This window comes from Salvelinus fontinalis, chromosome 36 (genome assembly GCF_029448725.1).
Source record: "Salvelinus fontinalis isolate EN_2023a chromosome 36, ASM2944872v1, whole genome shotgun sequence".
In the NCBI taxonomy this organism is placed as follows: Eukaryota; Metazoa; Chordata; class Actinopteri; order Salmoniformes; family Salmonidae; genus Salvelinus; species Salvelinus fontinalis.
Genome location: NC_074700.1, coordinates 7,785,047 through 7,804,919, shown reverse-complemented (window position 1 = coordinate 7,804,919; position 19,873 = coordinate 7,785,047). Strand labels below are relative to the sequence as shown.

The following is a 19,873-nucleotide window of genomic DNA, read 5'->3' as shown; positions in this document are numbered from 1 at the left end:
TCAAAGTAAGTATAAATGGGTATAATATCTGTGATTTGGATGAGATGTTACAGTACTATTCAGAAAAATAACAGTAATAAAAGGATACCATTTGTAGGCTGGTGCCTAAACTATCTACTGTGATTTACTCAGGGCTGATTTCCCAGACACAGATTAAGCCTAGTCCAGGACTAAAAAGCATGGTCAATGGAGAATCTCATGTTTTTTGTCCAGGACTAAACTTAATCTACCCCTTATTGTATTGCCATTTAATTGGTCAGGTAGCTAACTTTAGGGGCATACAGTAAGTGATTCACAAGCCAAATAGTCCACAACCCCCAACTACCTTTCCTGGCATTTGGGTAAATGCATGCAAGAGGCTTTGCACAACACTCAAGGTATTTTTTCCAATGGCCTTCTGTCTAAATGCCAACGGTTCAGACTCTGAATGCCAACGGTTCAGAACCACTGCCATTCATGTTTTACTGCTCAGTCCACCCACGATTCACGTGGGGTAAACCAGCTGCCTGGGAGAGGACAATGTGATGAGTTGGTGGCTTGGAATGTGTCAGGAGTGAAAAGGTCTTTTCTACTGCCCCTTTAAATAATATGTTGGAATCAATCACTTCTTTAGTTGACCAACTAAGTGAGCAGGTATTATTTAAGGTATTATTTCAGCTGTTTGAGCATTTTATGTGTTAATCTCCAGAAGCAAACCATATGACTTTTGTTGTTTTATAAAAGGGTTGGGGCATTGTAATCAGGAGGGATAAACAGAACTGCATACAAGAGACGAAACAAGGACACTTCAGCCAGCAATGCGTCACAACTAAGCAGCTAGACACCCACTGTCTGACTCTTGAGTCTTTACAAAAGAATGATGCTCCTGTTTTCAACTCTGCTTCTTCAAGATTAATCCAGACTGAAGGGGTGTGTGTGTGTGTGTACTGTACATGCGTGTGTGTGTATGTGAGAGAGACACACACACACACATAGAGTAAGAGAAAGGCGGGGTCTATGAGAGAGTCGGGACACGGATCATGGTCCTTGTAATCATAGTGGTTTAAGACACTGGTCGTGTTGTAGCTTCCTCCCATAATGCAGTCTGTCACATAGGTTGGCCTACATGTAGCACAGCATGCCACTTGTGACTGATCTCTCCTTGATTAGGTATCTCATCCTCCACCGAGCTGTGTCCGATGAAGGTAGCAAACACAACAATGGCTGGAAATAAAGGAACAGACAGTGCCATTAAATGGCAGCTGTGTTACGATATGTCAGCCCGGACCTGGTGGATGGTAAGATCTGTTTTATTTCACTATCTGTCATTCTCCCTCTTTTTTAAATCCTGTCTTATCCAGGCTCAACGTTGTTGCTGTGAGTTCTGTATTTGCTCAAAAGTTCAGCTGCAAGTATGATCTAATTTAAAGGGCACTTATGTTAGGTATGCTGCTCTTCAAATCAAATGTTGGGTAATTGATGTTTGACAACTGAGTTTTCTTTGCTGACTTCTCAAAGCATACTAACTACCTGTCATTATGTTAAAAGCCCACTCTCTTTAACCAAACATCATTTGGGTGAAGGTCTCAGTATCTCTGTTAACGGTTCCACTGTGTCTGTGAACAACCTGGTCTCAGAGCATTTTCTATTATTCTGTACATAAATCCTATTCTGTAAGTAAATCTGAGACACTTCATTTAGTATGATATGTTACGTTTTTGTATGGTATGTATTAATTTGTGGATGTCCATAATCCATTTCATATGATAAGCTACAAATTACAATTCGTATGTTATAAATTGGCTAAACGTACCATATGTTACAATTTCCAATTTGTTGTGGCTAACATTAGCTAGGTGGCTAACGCTAATGTTAGCTAGCTGAGTAATGTTAACTAGACTAGGGGTTAGGGTTAAAGTTAGGGTTAAGGTTAGGAGTTTGGTTAAATGGTAAAGGTTAGGTTTAGGGTTAAGGGAAGGGTTAGCTAACATTCTAAGTAGTTGCAAAAAATGTCTAATTAGCTAAAATGCTAAAGTTGTATGTGATGAGATTCAAGCACACAACCTTTGGGTTGCTAGACATTCGCGTTACCCATCGCACACCAATTCACTCCAACTAATCACACTCAAGTTTTCAAGAGATGTAACTTTCAAAAAACAGAAATCATCCCCGTATGATGCATTTTGCGCCATATGATGCTGCGTTTTGCATCATATGTGGCAAAATGGATCATACAGGGATGATTTATGCATTTTGAAAGTAACATATCTTGAAAACTTGAGTGCTGACAGTCCCAAAATGTTTTGCTTATGTCAACAATGGACTAATTAAACAAATACCAAAAGATAGTTTATGGCTGGACTTTTCCTTTAAAGCTGAAATATGTAACTTTTTGGAGACTGACCAAATTCGCATAGAAATATAAGTTATAGATCTGTCATTCTCATTGAAAGCAAAACTAAGAAACTGTAGATATGTTCTATGTGCGCTATTTCTATGCTTCCCAGTCTTAAGTGTCATTTTTGTTTCTTTTACTTCTGGTTTTGTGCAACAGCTTCAAACAACCAAAAACACTTTTTCAGCTATGGAAATATATATTTCACAGCAGTTTAGATGATACAATGATCCTTTACACTATACTTAAACTGATTTTGGCGAACTATTCGAAATTAAGCAACCAGGAAATGGCGGAGCAATTTCTGCATAGTGCATCTTTATGTAACATGCCAAACGTAACACATCACACTAATTTCGGTGTCCCGGATTTACAGTAATATGTTACGTCTAGTCTATGAGACCAGGCTGGTGTGACTGCCTCTCTACAGGTCAAGCCTGAGAAGCTTTTAGAAGGGCTATGTTTGCAATGGTTTGGCAATGGTTCTTTATTGTGACAGACAGGTTACAGCTACAGTTCTTCATAATCAGCATGCTCTTGTCAACCACCAGCATCTCACTTCTCTAAACGCTGTCCTTGTTTGGATGACTAAGTCAAGCAGTCACTGATGAAGTTACCGGAGCTTGACATTCTGAGTGGCTGCTAATGAGAACAGCTTATCTTTGTGTGACTGTGTAGCCCTCTCTAGCACCTCAATGTTTCAAGTTTCTCTTTATGTAGTGTTGTGTTGTCTCTCTTGTCGTGATGTGTGTTTTGTCCTATATTTTTACTTAATTTATTATTATATCTATTTTTTTTTATCCCAGTCCCCCGCACCCGCAGGAGGCATTTTGCCTTTTGATAGGTCGTCATTGTATATAAGACTTTGTTCTTAACTGACTTGCCTAGTTAAATAAAGGTTTAAAACATTAAAATAATTGTATTTTTATTTTACAGTAATAAGCATCCCTGGGTTGACTAGAATACAACCTCCCTGCCCCAAGTCCTATCTCTCCTCCTAAACTTTGCTTCACAAATACTAAGGTCTTTATTACTTTTATTTTTATAGCCACAGGCTAGCTTTTCTTGCCTGACAACCCGTGTTTCTCCAGATGGATATAATTGTTGGATTTGCTCAGTGTGCTGGTTGCAATATACCAACTTCATGAAAGGTTTTCATCCTTCCTGAAGAAGGGAGCGAAAGAATAATAGTCAAAAATAAATCAAAAATTGACAGTGCATGTTAAATTAGGAGGCGACGGGAGAGAGACATTTTTACAATTCATTTTCTTTGGCTATGACGAGAAACGGAGTTTATATCTGTCATGAGAGCTTTCCTCTCGTTCACCACTGCTGTGTTCATGTAGCGATCTGAGACAAAAGGCTGTTATACCCACGCGTTTCACATGGTGAAGGAAGGACCGCTGGCTACCAGTCACTTATAAATATTAACTCGATTATTGCACATAATGGATTTCTGCACTGTGCATTCCTAACTGTTTGACGTTGACACTTGAATTAGGATTCGGCAGTCCTAAACCACTGTTGTGCCAAACTCAATGAATAGCTCTCACAATGAAGAACACTGGCGCCTCCTACTGTAATAGAAAAGGAGATACGATTTGAATTATTTTAACCACTCCACGATGCGATACTGTGTACCTACCACTAGCGGTTCTGGGAAGGGGGGGGGGGGGGGGGGGGGGGGGGGCCCCCTTGTGGCCCCCCTAAATGTGGTGTATGAAATAATTTTTACATAACAAATTTTTGCTATCGTTCTTTTTTTACATCCGTTATTAGACAGAAAATGCAAATAAATTGGTGAATGACTATGAACATGGTCTTTTGCCTGCTAATGCCTGCAATGCAGTGAAGATAACGATATGACTTAAATGTAAATGTAAATGTAATGATATGACAACAATAACGTCTAATGTAACTGGCCCCTCTAACAGTACAACTGGCCCCAGCTTGGCCCCCCCAGTTGAAATGGTCTTGTGGTTAGGGAAGGCTGTTGATGATATCATATCCACATTTGGTGTTTGAAGTATAACTTCAATATAAAGGTAAAATGAGAGACTAAAAGAGGAACCGTTCTTGCAGGAACATCAACGAGAGATATTTTATTTAATTTTTATTCCGTAGTAGACTGTTTTAGAATGTATATACAATGCAATCCCACATAATACCACTGGGCGGCAATAGGCACAAAGCAGAAAGATTTCAGCAATCGCTTCCATGGCATAAGAATAAGACAGATATTAGACAGGGTTGCAATCAATAACTTGTTTAACCACATCAAGTAAGTCAATCATCAGTAAAATCACTGCTGAAAACAGTGGCCAATTTAATAATTTAATTAATCAAATGTTCACATAACCATCAAAAAACGGGAGTAACATTATTGATAACTTTGTCAGATACACCCTACGACTCTTTCACAATGTTCATTCATTTGTGCTCCAAGTCAATATTGCTTATAGTCTACACTTCAAGTTGGAGACCAGCAGGGCTCTCTCTCCTCTCTCGTCCAAAACAGGCAAAATTCCATGAATCTGGTCCAAATCTCTCAGCAAGCTGCAACCACAACTGCTGATATCATTTACGCTATTGCTCTCTTGTGAGATTGTGTCGCGGCACAGATCTGGGGAAGGTTACCAAAACATTTCTGCAGCATTGAAGGTGGCCTCCATCATTCTTAAATGGAGGAGGTTTGGAACCACCAAGACTCTTCCTTGAGCTGGCTGCCTGGCCAAAGTGAGCAATTGGGTGAGAAGGGCCTTGGTCAGGGAGGTGACCAAGAACCTGATAGTCACTCTGACTGAGCTCCAGAGTTCCTCTGTGGAGATGGGAGAACCTTCCAGAAGGGCAACCATCTCTGCAGCACTCCACCAATCAGGCTTTATAGTAGAGTGGCCATACGGAAGCCACTCCTCAGGAAAAGGGCACATGACAGCCCACTTGGAGTTTACCAAAAGGCACCTCTCAGACCATGAGAAACAAGATTCTCTGGTCTGATGAAACCAACATTGAACTCTTTGGCCTGAATGCCAAGCGTCACGTCTGGAGGAAACCTGGCACCATCCCTATGGTGAAGCATGGTGGGTGCAGCATCATGCTGTGGGGATGTTTTTCAACAGCAGGGACTGGGAGACTAGCCAGGATCGAGGGAAAGATGAACGGAGCAAAGTACAGAGAGATCCTTGATGAAAACTTGCTCCAGAGCGCTCAGGACCTCAGACTGGAGCGAAGGTTGACCTTCCAACAGGACAATGACCCTAAGCACACAGCCAAGACAACGCAGGAGTTGCATCGGGACAAGTCTCTGAATGTCCTTGAGTGGCCCAGCCAGTGCCCGGACTTGAACTCGGTCAAACATCTCTGAAGAGACCTGAAAATAGCTGTGCCAGAGCCCGGACTTGAACTCGTTCAAACATCTCTGAAGAGACCTGAAAATAGCTGTGCAGCATCGCTCCCCATTCAACCTGCCAGAGCTTGAGAGGATCTGCAGAGAAGAATGGGAGAAACTCCCCAAATACAAGTGTGCCAAGCTTGTAGCATCATACCCAAGGAGACTCTAGGCTGTAATCACTGCCAAAGGTGCTTCAACAAAGTACTAAGTAAAGGGTCTGAAAACTTATGTAAATGTGTTATTTCAGTTTTTAAAAATTCAGAATTTGCAAAAATGTCTAGAAACATGTTTTTACTTTGTCATTATGGGCTATCGTGTGTAGATTGATGAGGGGAAAAACGATTTGATCAATTTTAGAATAAGGCTGTAAAAAGTGGAAGGGTCTGAATATTTTCCAAATGCACTGTATCCATATACACCACTGTCCTTCTGGTAACTATGAGGGAAAAGGATTTCTGTGTCTGTTATACATTACAATTCAAAACACACAGTCTGGGTCTAAAGATGGGCATCAATGTGTTAATGTATTGCTTTTGTAACATTGAGGGTGCTAAAATTCAGAAGGGAGAATTACAAGCTTTGGGAAGTCTTGTCTTTAAATGGACCTTTGGCTTGTTTTCTACTGCCAAATGAGTCACACACTAAGTATGAGTATGACAGTGTTTAACATAACAGAATTTACAGAAAATGTACAATACAAAGTCCCTGATAGAAGCTATCGTCTTGGATTTCAAATTGAACAATGGACATTCAGGATTTATGATTATTTCGTGAAATCGTAGTGAATAATCCTTATCATAATATGATTCAATGAAATTAAATGAATAAACTCAGCATCCAATTTTCTCATTAGGCAACATATATATCATGTCCATATTGCCAGCATATGTCCAACGGCCAATAGAACAAGGTTCGGGAACTTTGAGCACACTGAAATGTTCTTCTCGCTGTCCGCTGAAGCGTTTAGAAAAGGTGTGACCAAATAAGTGGAAAATGTATATATCATCATTTAAAATATTTGTGCAATTTGAATACAGTAAGCTATAAGAAAGTAGACAATATACACAGTGCATTTCATGCAAAAATAACATCTAAGTGTGGGCACGTTGTGCGTAATCCGTGCGTAAAATGCGATCTGAAGAAGATTGCGGTTGTTTCGTTGAGGCATATAGCACACTCTTGAGTTATTTCGTCTACGTCTTAGATTTTGTCACATCTTATTCATGCATTCATCAAAACACCTCAAAAGCAATATCGAAACGAAAATGATCACATTTTCTCTCTTGAAATAGCCTACGTTCTCAAATTCACACTCAGCGCAGTCAGTCCACACAATCTATCATGCATTCTTCGAAGTTTCGGTTGACCAACTTTTCCTACCTCTCTCCTTGGTGTCGATTTATACGCCACCTCCCTCCTTCGTAAAAAGGGAAGGACCGCTTAAAAAAAAAACTAAATTCCGAGTTTATGAGTTGAAATCAGATGAGGACAAATTGAGAAAGTTCTTAATCACCAGTAGGCTATTTATCGTAAAACGTGTTGGCCAGATAGGCATACATTATGTGCACACATGCTATAACATATATCTCTTGTTTAGTTAATTTGACTGAGTTTTTGCAGAGTGCATTTTCCCCCTCCATGCACGCCAGGGACATATCTAGGACAATATCAAGAAGTAACTTAATAAAGCATCCTCATTTGCGCTTATAACGGGATTTCTGAACAATCAATGTTAATTGGCAAATGGGATATTGTTGCATTGATTGGAGGTCTGTATCAAACACTTCAAATGATATAGCCTATACATATTTTTTTCCGGAGTTAAACAAATGATAAAGAATCAATAACTGACTTTCAAATCAGCTGTATTACATTAGGCTGTTAGGTTCAGTGACCTCTCTAGGCCATATTCACAATCTACAGTTCTGTTGGACATTTGTAGCCTATTTATGTCGCATCCTCTAGAGCTATATTCACGTATCATTCATCAAACATGTTTAATGATAAAATATGTAACTACAATGGCAATGTATAAAACAAAATACAGAGTCTTTGGACTGTCCATTATCCATTGTCAATTGGAGTCACCCAAGCCTGAACCTCGCTACTGTATTGGTTCAGAGAAATGTGATGCAGTTGCCTCCTCATATAGAATATCAAAGATTTCCATATTAATAAGGAAATACTTCACCACGAGTAGTTCATTAAACCTAATTAGTTCAAATCAATAAAGGGCAGTAGCCTTTACTGTAACCTATAGTACAATTTGATACTTTTTTGAAATCACTGTCTGTAAAACCCCCAAATTGTATACAGTTTTTGCCTATAATAATCATGATAATATGCTAATATTAATATTACTAGCAATTTTATAAGGATCATTATTAGTAGTATAGTAGTAGCCCAGTATAGCCTGTAATATAGGCCTGATGATAATAATAGTGTATTATGATTATATGCCTAATTGACATAATGACTGTCTTTGGTTTTCCTTGTAACCACAGATCATTTAATGGGGGTAATCTGCAGTTGATACATCCATTTTTGTAGGTTACATATAATGCAATAATGTGTACCCATTGATTCTTGACGAAAATAACTTATAAATGCCTCATGAGCTTAGTTTAACCCCATCAAAACCCAAAACGTAAGCTTGTTTTATGCAATGTTTGTAAACTAAACAAACACTATATAGCCTCAACATGGTTCAGACTGTTTATGTATTTTGTATCCAAAACTCTGTCTATGAATTTGAGAGTGGTTACATTTATCCAGCCCCATCCCTCAGCTTTATACCGAGCTGTATTATTGTTTCAACTGCTGATTGCCACTTTACATTAACTCGTATCTATAAACCCTGAATAGCCACAATTTTTTGCCAGTCCAGCAGTCTGCAGCCTATCATGTATTGACATGCAAGTAAAAGTCAAAAACACTGAGTAGCGAACGGAAGTGAATGGCCTACTGATACCGCCGCGGCCCTGACCAATGAGAGGCGAGAATCCAAGTTCTAGGTGCGGAGCTCTCTTGGCTGCGCAGAGCTGCACCGGAGGCGGGCGGCAGTCAGACAGGGAAAGTGAAGCCGTAGACCTGCCCAGTTACGAAAACTCAGCCTCTTCTGGATTGCGTTCAACAACTGAACAAACCAAAACCTATCCAAAAATAAGACTTGAAGAGGAAGGAATAAAAAAGCTGAGCTACTCGCTGACTTGATTTTACGCGCCTTTCTGCCAATAATTATTTTCCGGTGTTGATTTTTTGCAAGCACTAGCCTACAAAGTTGAACGTGAAAAATGTGAAGGCAACCGCCTTGTTTCACCCAGGTTCCAGGATCCCCCTTTAAATCCATGCAATACAGTTCAATGGTACGTGAACGTGGATTATTATTGCTATGTGTCATTTTCAAATGTTACAACATTGTATTTTTCCCATTATTGACCTGCTCTTCACCACAACCTGGTCTGGTTGAGCGGGAATAGAATTATGACAAGTGGTCAAGACTATTATCAGAAACACGATTGTTTATGTTTTTTTCTTTCGGTTGGCACACATCTTGCGTTAAACTCCACCGCCCCTCTGTTGGCAATGAACTACATTTGGAATGTGTGGAACAATTCTATAGGAGGTTACACATGCAACGCTTTTGGCACAATATAGTTTTCTGCAACCGCATTTTGAGATAAAGAAGATCACAGCTGTAGGGATAATTGTTCCCCTTTAGGCTACACCATATTTACACCACTGATACAGTCCAATAATGAGCCGTAACTTCCATGAAAAGGAAAATGTTAACATGAATTTATGAACACCATGTTCCTCTGCGCGTTTAGCATTGAAAAACAGGCGTCCAGCCTACAGTAGTCCAGACTACTTTTATGCCTCATCGCATTTTAGTCTCTCAGTCCGGATTAAAATAAAACATTGTTTACTATTTGATTGTCACGAAATTATAGTTTAGGCGAACTCAGGCATTACTGTGGAGTTGACGCGAAGCGTCAGTCCCGCGGTTGGTGTGAAATATAGGGTTGGACTCGTTGACAGGCCGCTCCTGTCCTCTGTTCCAGTAGTTCCTAAATGGTGGGTCTGGATCACTAGTCCAAACCTCATAGGTCGCAGCTATGTGTTGTCATGGTGAAAAACATTGTAGTCTCGTTTATGTGGTGGGTCATGCGTAAACTGAAATGACCTCAGGTGGGTCAAAGTTTTGGAAGCAGTCAGCTGTTTACCCAACTTACATCAGAACCATAACATACCGCCTATTGAACAATGTCCTATACTCGTATAGTTTAGAAAAGTGCATATACTATATATTTGCCTACCATTAAAACCCCAACAGATAATTATATATTACATAGTTGACGTAGAATGTGTAGCTATGTGTATTTTACATCGAAACTATAATGACCCACTGTGTCTAAAGGCTATCAGGCAATAAGAATGAGTGAGGAAACTTCAAATTCTGAACCATTTTCATTAAATGTGTGCCATCCAGGCAAATGTCATTGCGCTTTGATTTCACTTTCAAAATGTTTTGTGAATAGAGGGGGACATCGTATATATTGTGAAGTGTGAAATGCATTTTGGAAGTGTATTATACGCCATGTTGGGCATTTCTATTAGATGTTCTGTTACATTATGCCTAGCCTATACTGCAAAGGGAAATTATCGACGCTATTAGGCTTGTTTGTAAAACAGAGAGTTCGAATAAGGCCTCTAGTCCATACTGTATCTGTAAGGGGATTTTCCATTCCTTTTCTTTTCGAACCGGCGCGCGCTGGTCCAAAGTCTTCTGCTCAAAAAATCATAACTCAGAGAGCGAAGGGGGGAGTTTAATGCTGTGTTTTCCGAGGGAGACGAGAAGGTGGGCTGGTGGCAATGGAATGCGTTTGTTGGAAGGGGAGGAGTATGACTATGTAATTAAGTGAGAAGAAAAATCTTGGCGACTGATTTGTTAGTATCGCTCAGACGGAGGGTGTACCGGTCGATATTCTAGGCTATCAAGTTTGAAGAGTGCGGGTTTCCAAAATTCTGCGGTTTCTATACTTTTCAAAATGCTTTTATGAATTAACTTCTCACATTATAAAGCGAACGGTTCCAGAGTAGCGAGATTTATTTTAATTTGCGCCAGCTCGGATTGAAATAGCCATATAGGCATTCAAAGTGCTTATTTGTAAAAGCATAGCCTATCTGCCATATCGTCTCCATTTGAACTGAGACATGGGATTGTTTGGACTTCCACAATCTCACTGATGTTCTTGGATAAGACCTTTACACGGATAACTTCTCCACAATTTTGCATGGTGCTTTACCGGCAAGGAAGAATGGCGCGATAAAGTGATTTTCAGAGAAATCAATCGAAGTACCTATTTTGTGTACACTGTTGGCTGATGATGTACTCTCCAATTTGTCTTACTCAGGTATAGCCTAAGCAATGTTTTAAAGTTTTGATTTCTTGTTCTTATCGATTGTGTGCCATGCTTATTATATAGTCTATTGCGTCGTGATTTATTTAGTAACTTTGTTATTATTATTATAAAATATTATAAAACTTTAGCTTATATAATGCCTATCTTTTGTACCAGTATGAAAAGTGTCTAAACCCATTTGGTTTTGTGTATATTTTGGTATTGATATGGTTTTCACCTGGTCTAATAATATGTGTTGATTTAAAGCGCTTGAAATACTGTATATTGTATTATAGGATGACAAGTTCATTTTGAGTAAGAAATAACGTGTGTTACCAGTGAGAGAGAAAATAAGCCAAAAGAGTTTGTGCGGTACCGCCATGTGAATTTTAAATTAACTAGCTCCAGTGTGTGCGTAAAAGTCCTCTTTCAAAATGCCGTGATCAAATTATATAGGTTATGAGATGATATTATAGAAAATCTTAACTTCATTCCTTTTGACCTGTGTTTGATGTGTAAACTAAGACATACAAACGGACTACTATTATTATCATATATATTTTTAGATTACCCCAAATCGGTTTGAGCCTGGTAATATTGGACAATATCTTTTTCATAGTGCGTTTCAGGAGAAAGTTTCACTCTGTTCGAGTTGCATGGGAGCCACTTGCAGTGAATGACGATGAAAACAATGATAAGTGTTTGGGCAGAGTATCATGGCTTTTGGCTGACTCAATTTGACTGTTTATATTTTACTTGGCTAAAGTAATTGATTGACTTAGATGTGGTTTAGTTTGTGCTTAAAGAGGATTGTGCTTTTATGACCTCAACTATAGTGCACTGCACACAGACCCTTGCCAACTCATTTATCTTAAACATTTATCTTTTTAGTAATTTAGCAGACACTCCTATTCAAACAGCACCACATGCAATTCCAAAGGCTTACCGTAGAAGTGTAGCATAGCCAAACCTTCATTTTTAGTGCAAACTAGGCTTACTTTCTTATAGTAGAGAATAAGTTAGGAGTTTATGAGCTGGAATTGGTTGCTGTATAACTGCAGTTCATTATAATGTAGCAAATAGGAAATGTAATGACATTATGGTTATTTGTCAGTGAAGCTCATTTATATCCTACATACCTTACTGTTGCCGTATAAACCTGTATGGTGAGGTAATGGCAATATTATAAAAATAACTACACTATTATTCCAACTAATGTCTTGCTTAAAATGTGCTATCATTTTCACAGTTATTGACTGTTACTTTTTTCTAAAGCCTCAAAAAACACTGTTTTTATCTCAAAGAAACTCACTTTCTAAAGAAAAAAGGCTATACAGGGAAAAATAACAGCATCAGTTCATAGTTCATACTTTGTTAAAAATTGGATGAGTTGTTATTGATGATAGATTTTGCCTTCAGTGTGTTTGTTCAGCGCCCAAAGTCAAGTTTTGTTGGCACATTACAGTGCAGATCAACAATGTGGCTTTCTCTGAACAACACCCGTGGGTAGTTTAAGAGATAACTGGGATTGGATCTCTGTGGTTTTCCCAGAGCCCGTCTGCCTGCTTACACAAAGAACAATATGTGATTTAACTCTTCCGAGGCCTTTTTCAAAATAACTGTCTTACAGTTCTTGACTTTGACATAGTAATGACTTAAAAATTCTAATGTTAATGTTTTTGCTGTTTATTCAACACTAACAGCTACTAGAATATGAGATTATTTATGTTAAAATTGTAATAAAGCACTTTAGGTTGGCCATAGATTTGACAAAATTTTAAATTATTTGCAATATTTAATTATAATTTGGAAGTGTATTAATGAAGTCTGTTTCATAAATTAAAAGAAAAACGGTTTAATTTAAGTCATTATAACCTAATACTTTGTCTTAGTCAAAATGACATGATCCTTGGCATTGCGCTATGCAGCCAAACAAGCTATCTATACATAGGCCTACATGTGAGAGGAAAAACAAATCTAACCTGCCTACCCAAAGTGGATTTAGAAAGGATTTAATTCCCGCTTAGCACAAGGCATTTCAATGCCGCCCTTATTAAAGGAGTAGTGAAGGTACATAGAATCTGCAGGTTGTGCCAAGACGCCATTTTCATTGTCAACCTTGGTGAGATTTTTGAATGACTCTGAGTAAGTGCCATGCATCTATGAAAACACATTATGGGACTTGGCGTGGGACTCCAAACATAGATTGTGACTATGTCAATAATGGCTCTAGGTTGAGGCGTACTATATGTTTTTTTCCTACCTTCTACTCCTTGCCTTTGGAACATGGAAGGTGACTGTGTTGGAGGAAAGGGGGGGGGGGGGTGTTGAGGTTTCTCCTTTCCGCCCCTTCAGTTATGCAAGCATTTTTTACTACACTCTAGTCCCCCCTTCCAGACTATCCTTTCTCCGTTTCCAGTGGGCAAGTACATGTTGGAATGTGGACAGTTTGATAAGAGAAATGCAAGTGTGAAAGGCGCTTGCTTCTTGTGCCAACAACCCAGCAGTCCTAGTCAGAGCATGCTCGGGAGAAACAGGAACAGCATCTGACTACATTCTATTGTGGTGTTGGCGGTTGTAATAAACACGGTGGCATCCTCGTATCTTCATCAACCTAGATTGTTATTTCTCGGTGGTAATCCCAGCCGTATTGAAGATGGTAAAACTGCTTTTTTTCTGAACAGATTTGTCCTATAAACTCTCAGGCCAGATAGACTTGACTGTCTTATAGGAGTCAATGTGTCGTGAAATTGTGGTTTGTCTACAGTACATCATTGTTTAATTTTGTTGTTGTCATTTTGCTGTATTGTAACCACAAAATGCCTAATGTCAACTTGTGTACGTGAGGTATTCTGTCAGCCTTTTCCTGTAACAATGTGAATGTGTATATGGGCTATTTATCTTCTGTTCAGGAAGACTTCTGGCTCAACTTTTGCGAAAAAGGTCACTTGACATGACTATGCCAACTAACTTCTCTGATTCTCTTTATTTTCTGTCTTCCCCTTGCCTTTCAGGATGAATTTCATCCCTTCATCGAGGCACTTCTCCCTCACGTCCGTGCCATCGCCTACACGTGGTTCAACCTCCAGGCGAGGAAACGCAAGTACTTCAAGAAGCATGAGAAGCGGATGTCCAAGGACGAGGAGCGTGTGGTCAAGGACGAACTGCTCAGCGAGAAGCCCGAGATCAAGCAGAAGTGGGCCTCTAGGCTCCTCGCCAAGCTCCGCAAGGACATCCGCCAGGAGTACCGCGAGGACTTTGTGCTCAGTGTGACGGGCAAGAAGCACCCATGCTGCGTCCTCTCCAACCCTGACCAGAAGGGCAAGATCCGGCGGATCGACTGTTTGCGGCAGGCCGACAAGGTGTGGCGCCTGGACCTGGTCATGGTCATCCTGTTCAAAGGCATCCCGTTGGAAAGTACGGACGGAGAGCGCCTCATCAAGTCGTCGCATTGCACCAACCCAACACTTTGCGTCCAGCCGCATCACATAACAGTGTCGGTCAAGGAACTGGACTTGTTTCTAGCATACTATGTCCAGGACCAAGGTAGGTTGACTTACTGTGTGAATCACTGGTTGGGTGGGTGGAGTTTAGGGTTGGCCAAGGTCAAGTGTAATATCCGCTGCCATTTTGGCAGCCTCATTGGCTGGTTGGAGTGTCTCCACTATGGTGGCTTTAGAAGGAAGCTGGCCTGTCGTCAATGTAGATGAACACTGGGCACTCTTGCAAACAGGCATGTACATCAAAAAAGCTATACAATACAACCAGTCAAAAGAACATGATATGATACACATATTTTGCACACACAGACAATAGAAGATTGGTTTGATCATTTTCCAAATACCGCTGCATATTTTGGATGTGCTGTGCATTCTGTATTGTTTAGGCACACACACGTTCTCTTTACAGAGACTTAATACATTATAGTGCTGCCAACTTACAAGTACTGTCATTTAATAGTCTCTGAATAAAGAGAGAGGGTTTTACTCATGGATACAGATACAGTATGTGCTCACAAAATGGATTGTACATTTTTGGATCAGTAAACATCATATAAATTGAAACAAATAATTTAAGGTGACGGGTATGAATTGATAGTTTAGAAAAAGGGATTTGGGCAAAAAGGGAAAATTGTAGATCTTGATTGATGTACAGTATTTGCTATTTTTATCCGGACAAATGTTGATGTTAGTCTTGATCTTTGATTGGATCTTTAATATAGTTGTTGAAACAAGGAATTCCTGCACAAGAATTTTATTAATACATGTGGTTTGTTAAATGAACAAATGTGTTCCCTAAAATTCTGCATATAGTCAATTAATCAAAGTGGTAACATTTCAAAAATAGTTCATAAATAGATAACAATGGCAAAATATTTACATTACATTTCATGATTCTTTGGGTAAGAAATTGCAAATGTATAGGACATTTAAAATTGAATGAGAACTTGAAATACAGAAATGACCGTAATGCCTATAAACTCAAAAGTAGTCATAGTATTTCTAGATGTTACTATAGAAAGGGATCTTTATATTGTTGTAAAAAGAGGAAACTGACAAGAACCCTCATTTTCTCAGACCAATACCGCACTGCGGATATATATTCTGGCAAATAGGGTTGTTTTGTTATTCAACCTCTTAGGTATTTGACACTTAACTTTTCTTTACTACATGAACAGCTATTCCCTTTACCTTTTGTTACATTTATTTTTACAAGTGGGAATTTTAAAGTTATTTCGAACTCCCTGGCCCACAATAAATGCTCCAACGATAATGCCAAGACATGCAGTAAGGTACCCGTAATGCATTGGCTGTTGGAGAAAAATGCAGACAGTCGAGCTAGCTCATTGTCATGAAAGGCAGAGCCTCCATTTTGTGTTTGATAAGTGCCAGGGAAAGCAGAAGGCACAGCAGAGAGACAATAATGGTTGCCACTGGCACCATGGTTGGCATCAGACCCTCTTTTGTGTCTTTTGTAGGGCGCCGCTGATTCTCATGTCTAGTTTGCATCTGCCGCAATTGAACTGTTAACAAATGAACAGTGTCAGACAGCACACCACAAAATGTCTCAAACATGGTCCACTGATATCATGTAAGGAATAAGAATTTACAAAGCACACTACCGGTTGTGTTAATATAATTGGTTGAACTACAATGTGTATACATGCAGTTACCAAGTTGGGGAATCGTAGTATTTGAAAATATGTTTTTCAGTTAGGAATATTTGTCCCAACTGATGAAAAATATTCAGCTTTTCCCATATTGGCAGCTTACCATATTTATTTTTAGAGTAGCCTAGATACCATATAGCGAGCCTTCATTTGCCATAGGACTGACATTCTGTTCGCCATTTCTTTTGAATGAGACCTTCGACAATTCTTTCAATCATTTTTTTATGCTGAGAGCAAAGGGCAGTCTTTGGCATGCCGTTACCAGTGCCCAGCTTTCTAGACAATGTAGCCACATTGTGGTAGCGTGCGGGGCGGGCGCCATTTTGTTTGCGCTGTGCCAGGCAGGCAGGGAAAACGCCAGTAACGGTTGTTAGAGGTTCCGAGGTTGGCATCAAACCCTCTTTGTCTGCTTGCAGCGTGCCTTTGATTCGTTGGTTGGCATCCGCAATGCAGTGGGCACGCTGGAAAGTTTCTGACTGTGGCAGAATGGGGATCGCCATGCTTTTGTTCTTCTGCAACTGCATGAAACAAACAAACAAACACAAAGAAGAAACGGCCAAACTGCTGCCCTGCTTTGACAGAATATGGCATTTCCGTTAATCGTTAGGAAAATAATATGTCATATGTCCCATGGTTTCTTAGATTGTTCACCTTATTACATTTCAACTTTAGTATTCTCCCAGGTGAATTATACATTTTTGTAATATGTACCTACATTCAAATCTGTTAAGAGTAACCCTCTTAAACTATTTGGTGCCAGCTGTTTCTTTATGTCTTCTTATGTAATGTTTATGTAATGTTGAGTTTGAGCTATACATATTTATTAACTTTGCAGGGTTGATGCCCAAGAAAGGTCGTTGGCTCGGTGAGTGAGTGGGTAATTTTAGAGAGGTTTCTCAACCCGCTGTTGTTAGGCATAGATGCGCTTAGCTGGGCAAAGTCTGCCCTAGCAGCACCCATGTGCATGCCCAGATGAATGCCAGCTGGAAGGGGGTTGGGGGCAGGGTGTGGGGGTTGTGGGAGCCATTGTGCCAACCTGCCAGTCTTTTTCAATGGAAACCCACTGGCATGGGATAATACCCTTCGCCATGTGCTGGCGCTAGCTGCTAAAACTAGTAACCACCTTGTGTTCATCAAACATTTCTCGCTCGTATTGTAATTTAGATGATTTTTTGTTCCGTTTTGGATGTTTCGCATATCAAATATTTCTGATAATAATTCGATTCGCTCAAGTCAGGACATGGAGATAGGGCATCTGCTCATTCAGTTTCATCACTGTTTCACAAGCACAAGGTACCATTGTGCTTATCATATATGAACACACGAGGATACTGTAGACTCATTTGTTCAAATATTCAAATAAGAACGCACACCATTTACTCAAACCAAAGCTCTTGATTTCCATTAGATTTCTGATAAATATCTGGGTCCCTATAGTAGCTGAACAGTGATTGTGATGACTAAGGGAACATTTTGAGGAAGGCTTTGAAAAAATTGTATCCCAATGCCAGATCCCTCAGTGGATTTAATAGATTCTGCAGTATTTATTTAGTATTTGTCTGACTTGGAATACGCTTTTTTACGCTTTGTGTTTGCTCTGATCTAGGCTAGGAGGAACACTATTGTTGAAATATAATCAGAGCCTCAAAAGACCAGTTATTTAATATGAATGAAGGGCCTCTTATACATGAAGAGCCTGTCTGAGTGCTTCTCTTTTAGATAGCTGGCCCCTCTGATGTCATACCCCACTAATGAGGACTGTGAAAGAGAACTGATGTCTATAAAGCTTGTGTCCCAAAGTTGTTCATTTGTCTGATTTTGCTTTTAATTTCATTTAAGTTCAAATTTCATAATTTTATTTCTTGCATAATTTTTCCCCCATCCAAAATTACTCTTGTAAAATTCATTAAACTTTTAAGGAGATCAGTGATCTCCGAGTTCATGTTAAAGTAAAAAACTACTTAACTCGTAGCCAGTGAAAGAACAGGCTTGGTTGATCCACGGTAGGATCCCATGAGGTCAAGGGCTAAGTCCCTTCCCCTTATCCTAGTGCTGAAAGTTAACATGGTCGTAAAAACATAGTCCTATTTTCACTTCTCTAAACCTTCCCCCATTTCATTCTTCAAGTTTTTTTTTTGACAGCCCTGATAGGTCCTGGATCCGGATGGATTACCATCTAATACGGTTTGCCATGTTAAAGCGACAGCTCTGTTTTACGATAGCCAGACCATGGAATGGAACGCCTCGACCTTGGCTAAGAGACGTGGCGGAGTGTCCTCTGAAGTTTAATTGCGCAAAACAGATCTGTGAAAACACATGGTTGGCCTCAAAGCGCGTGAGTGGAGTAGGGAGCTTTTGGCCTAAGGGGGTGATGCGGAACTACCTACAAACCCCCCCCCCTTTGAACCCAACAATTGGGGTCAGCCGTCGTGCTTCCCAGACCACCAGTAGTCCCCTGACAACCATTTGTCAGTCTGCGCCCCTCCCCCTGTCCGCATGTCAGGTTTTCGAATCAGTGAGTGGGAGAGGCAGCAGAAGACATGCTCCCTCCCAGGTTGGCAGGGTGTCAGTGTTGGTTGGTTGTCTTCTCTGGTCATTGGCCGGCTGGTTGCGCTGCACTGCGTGGGGTAGCGCTTTGAGCTGTGTGCCCCTCGTTTTCCAGCTGGCTGCATTTGAGGCATGGTCAGGGGGAGTGAGTTTGACCTCTCGACCTCCGGGTCACAGTGGAGGTCTGTGGCTAAGCACTACACCCACCCCCCCCTCTTTCCCTCCCTCCCTTCTTCCTCCTCCTTTCTCCTCCTCTGCCACCAAGAGTTGCGGCACACTGCCCAGCCCTCTCTGACTGACTCTCCATCAAGTCACCCCCAGACTCCTGTGACAGCTGCTTCAGGCCCAGGGCTCATAGCCAGAGAAGGATGGCTGGGAGGATGCCAGTGGCGGGAAACTAAATCGTTGCAGGCACACAGTGTTAAGGACACCACCATTCCATGTTTTTTATTTTTTTTGTGGTTAGGATGACAAAGAGCTGTTTTGTTAGTACAGTACAGTAGTCCACTTATTGTTTGAGTTCCGTCAATAGAAGCATGGTTGACCTTTGGATGAAACTTGTTTTTATGTACAGTACAAATTCACTATATTGAACGTGAAGAGGGATGGTTTGTTCATTTTTAAAATAGGTTTTTAAAGTGTAAATTATACAACAAGAATAGTTCCAATGTAACAGAGGAGGCTTCGTCCTGAATTTAGCTAAGACATTCTGTGAAGGCTTTGTTCAGTGTGAACCACACAAGGCTGTGCTGCTCAGCTCTGGCTCGTCTCATTAGTATGCTGTTGGGCCTGCGGTGAATATCTTACTCGGAGCCATAACCTATCGAACACATTCTCCCAGTCTAATCCACTTAGAACAAGTTCCTCTCAGCTCTGCTGCCCACTTTATTGATTTCCTCTTCCTGCTAAACATCCCTCCCCCTTCCCTTCTCTCTCTTCTCTCTGCTACTCTACTCTTCTACCCTGTTGCTGTGTAAATTATGTGG

The 19,873-nt window shown here is 40.3% G+C and overlaps 1 protein-coding gene across 6 annotated transcripts in view; it reads left to right on the top strand.

The window, feature by feature from the left end:
* Positions 1–8,809: 8,809 nt before the first annotated feature.
* Positions 8,810–19,873, top strand: part of LOC129835134 (nuclear factor 1 B-type-like) — an 85,335-nt gene continuing 74,271 nt past the window's right edge. The window contains exons 1-2 of one of the 6 annotated variants that reach the window (XM_055900540.1): positions 8,810–9,130; positions 14,185–14,716. In XM_055900540.1, the coding sequence (XP_055756515.1) occupies positions 9,113–9,130; positions 14,185–14,716 (550 nt within the window). In that variant the 5' untranslated portion in view covers positions 8,810–9,112. Of the gene's footprint in view, positions 9,131–10,549; positions 11,183–13,584; positions 13,830–14,184; positions 14,717–19,873 lie in introns of those variants that run through there. The other 5 variants (XM_055900538.1, XM_055900537.1, XM_055900539.1 and 2 more) reach the window with 5 other exon arrangements.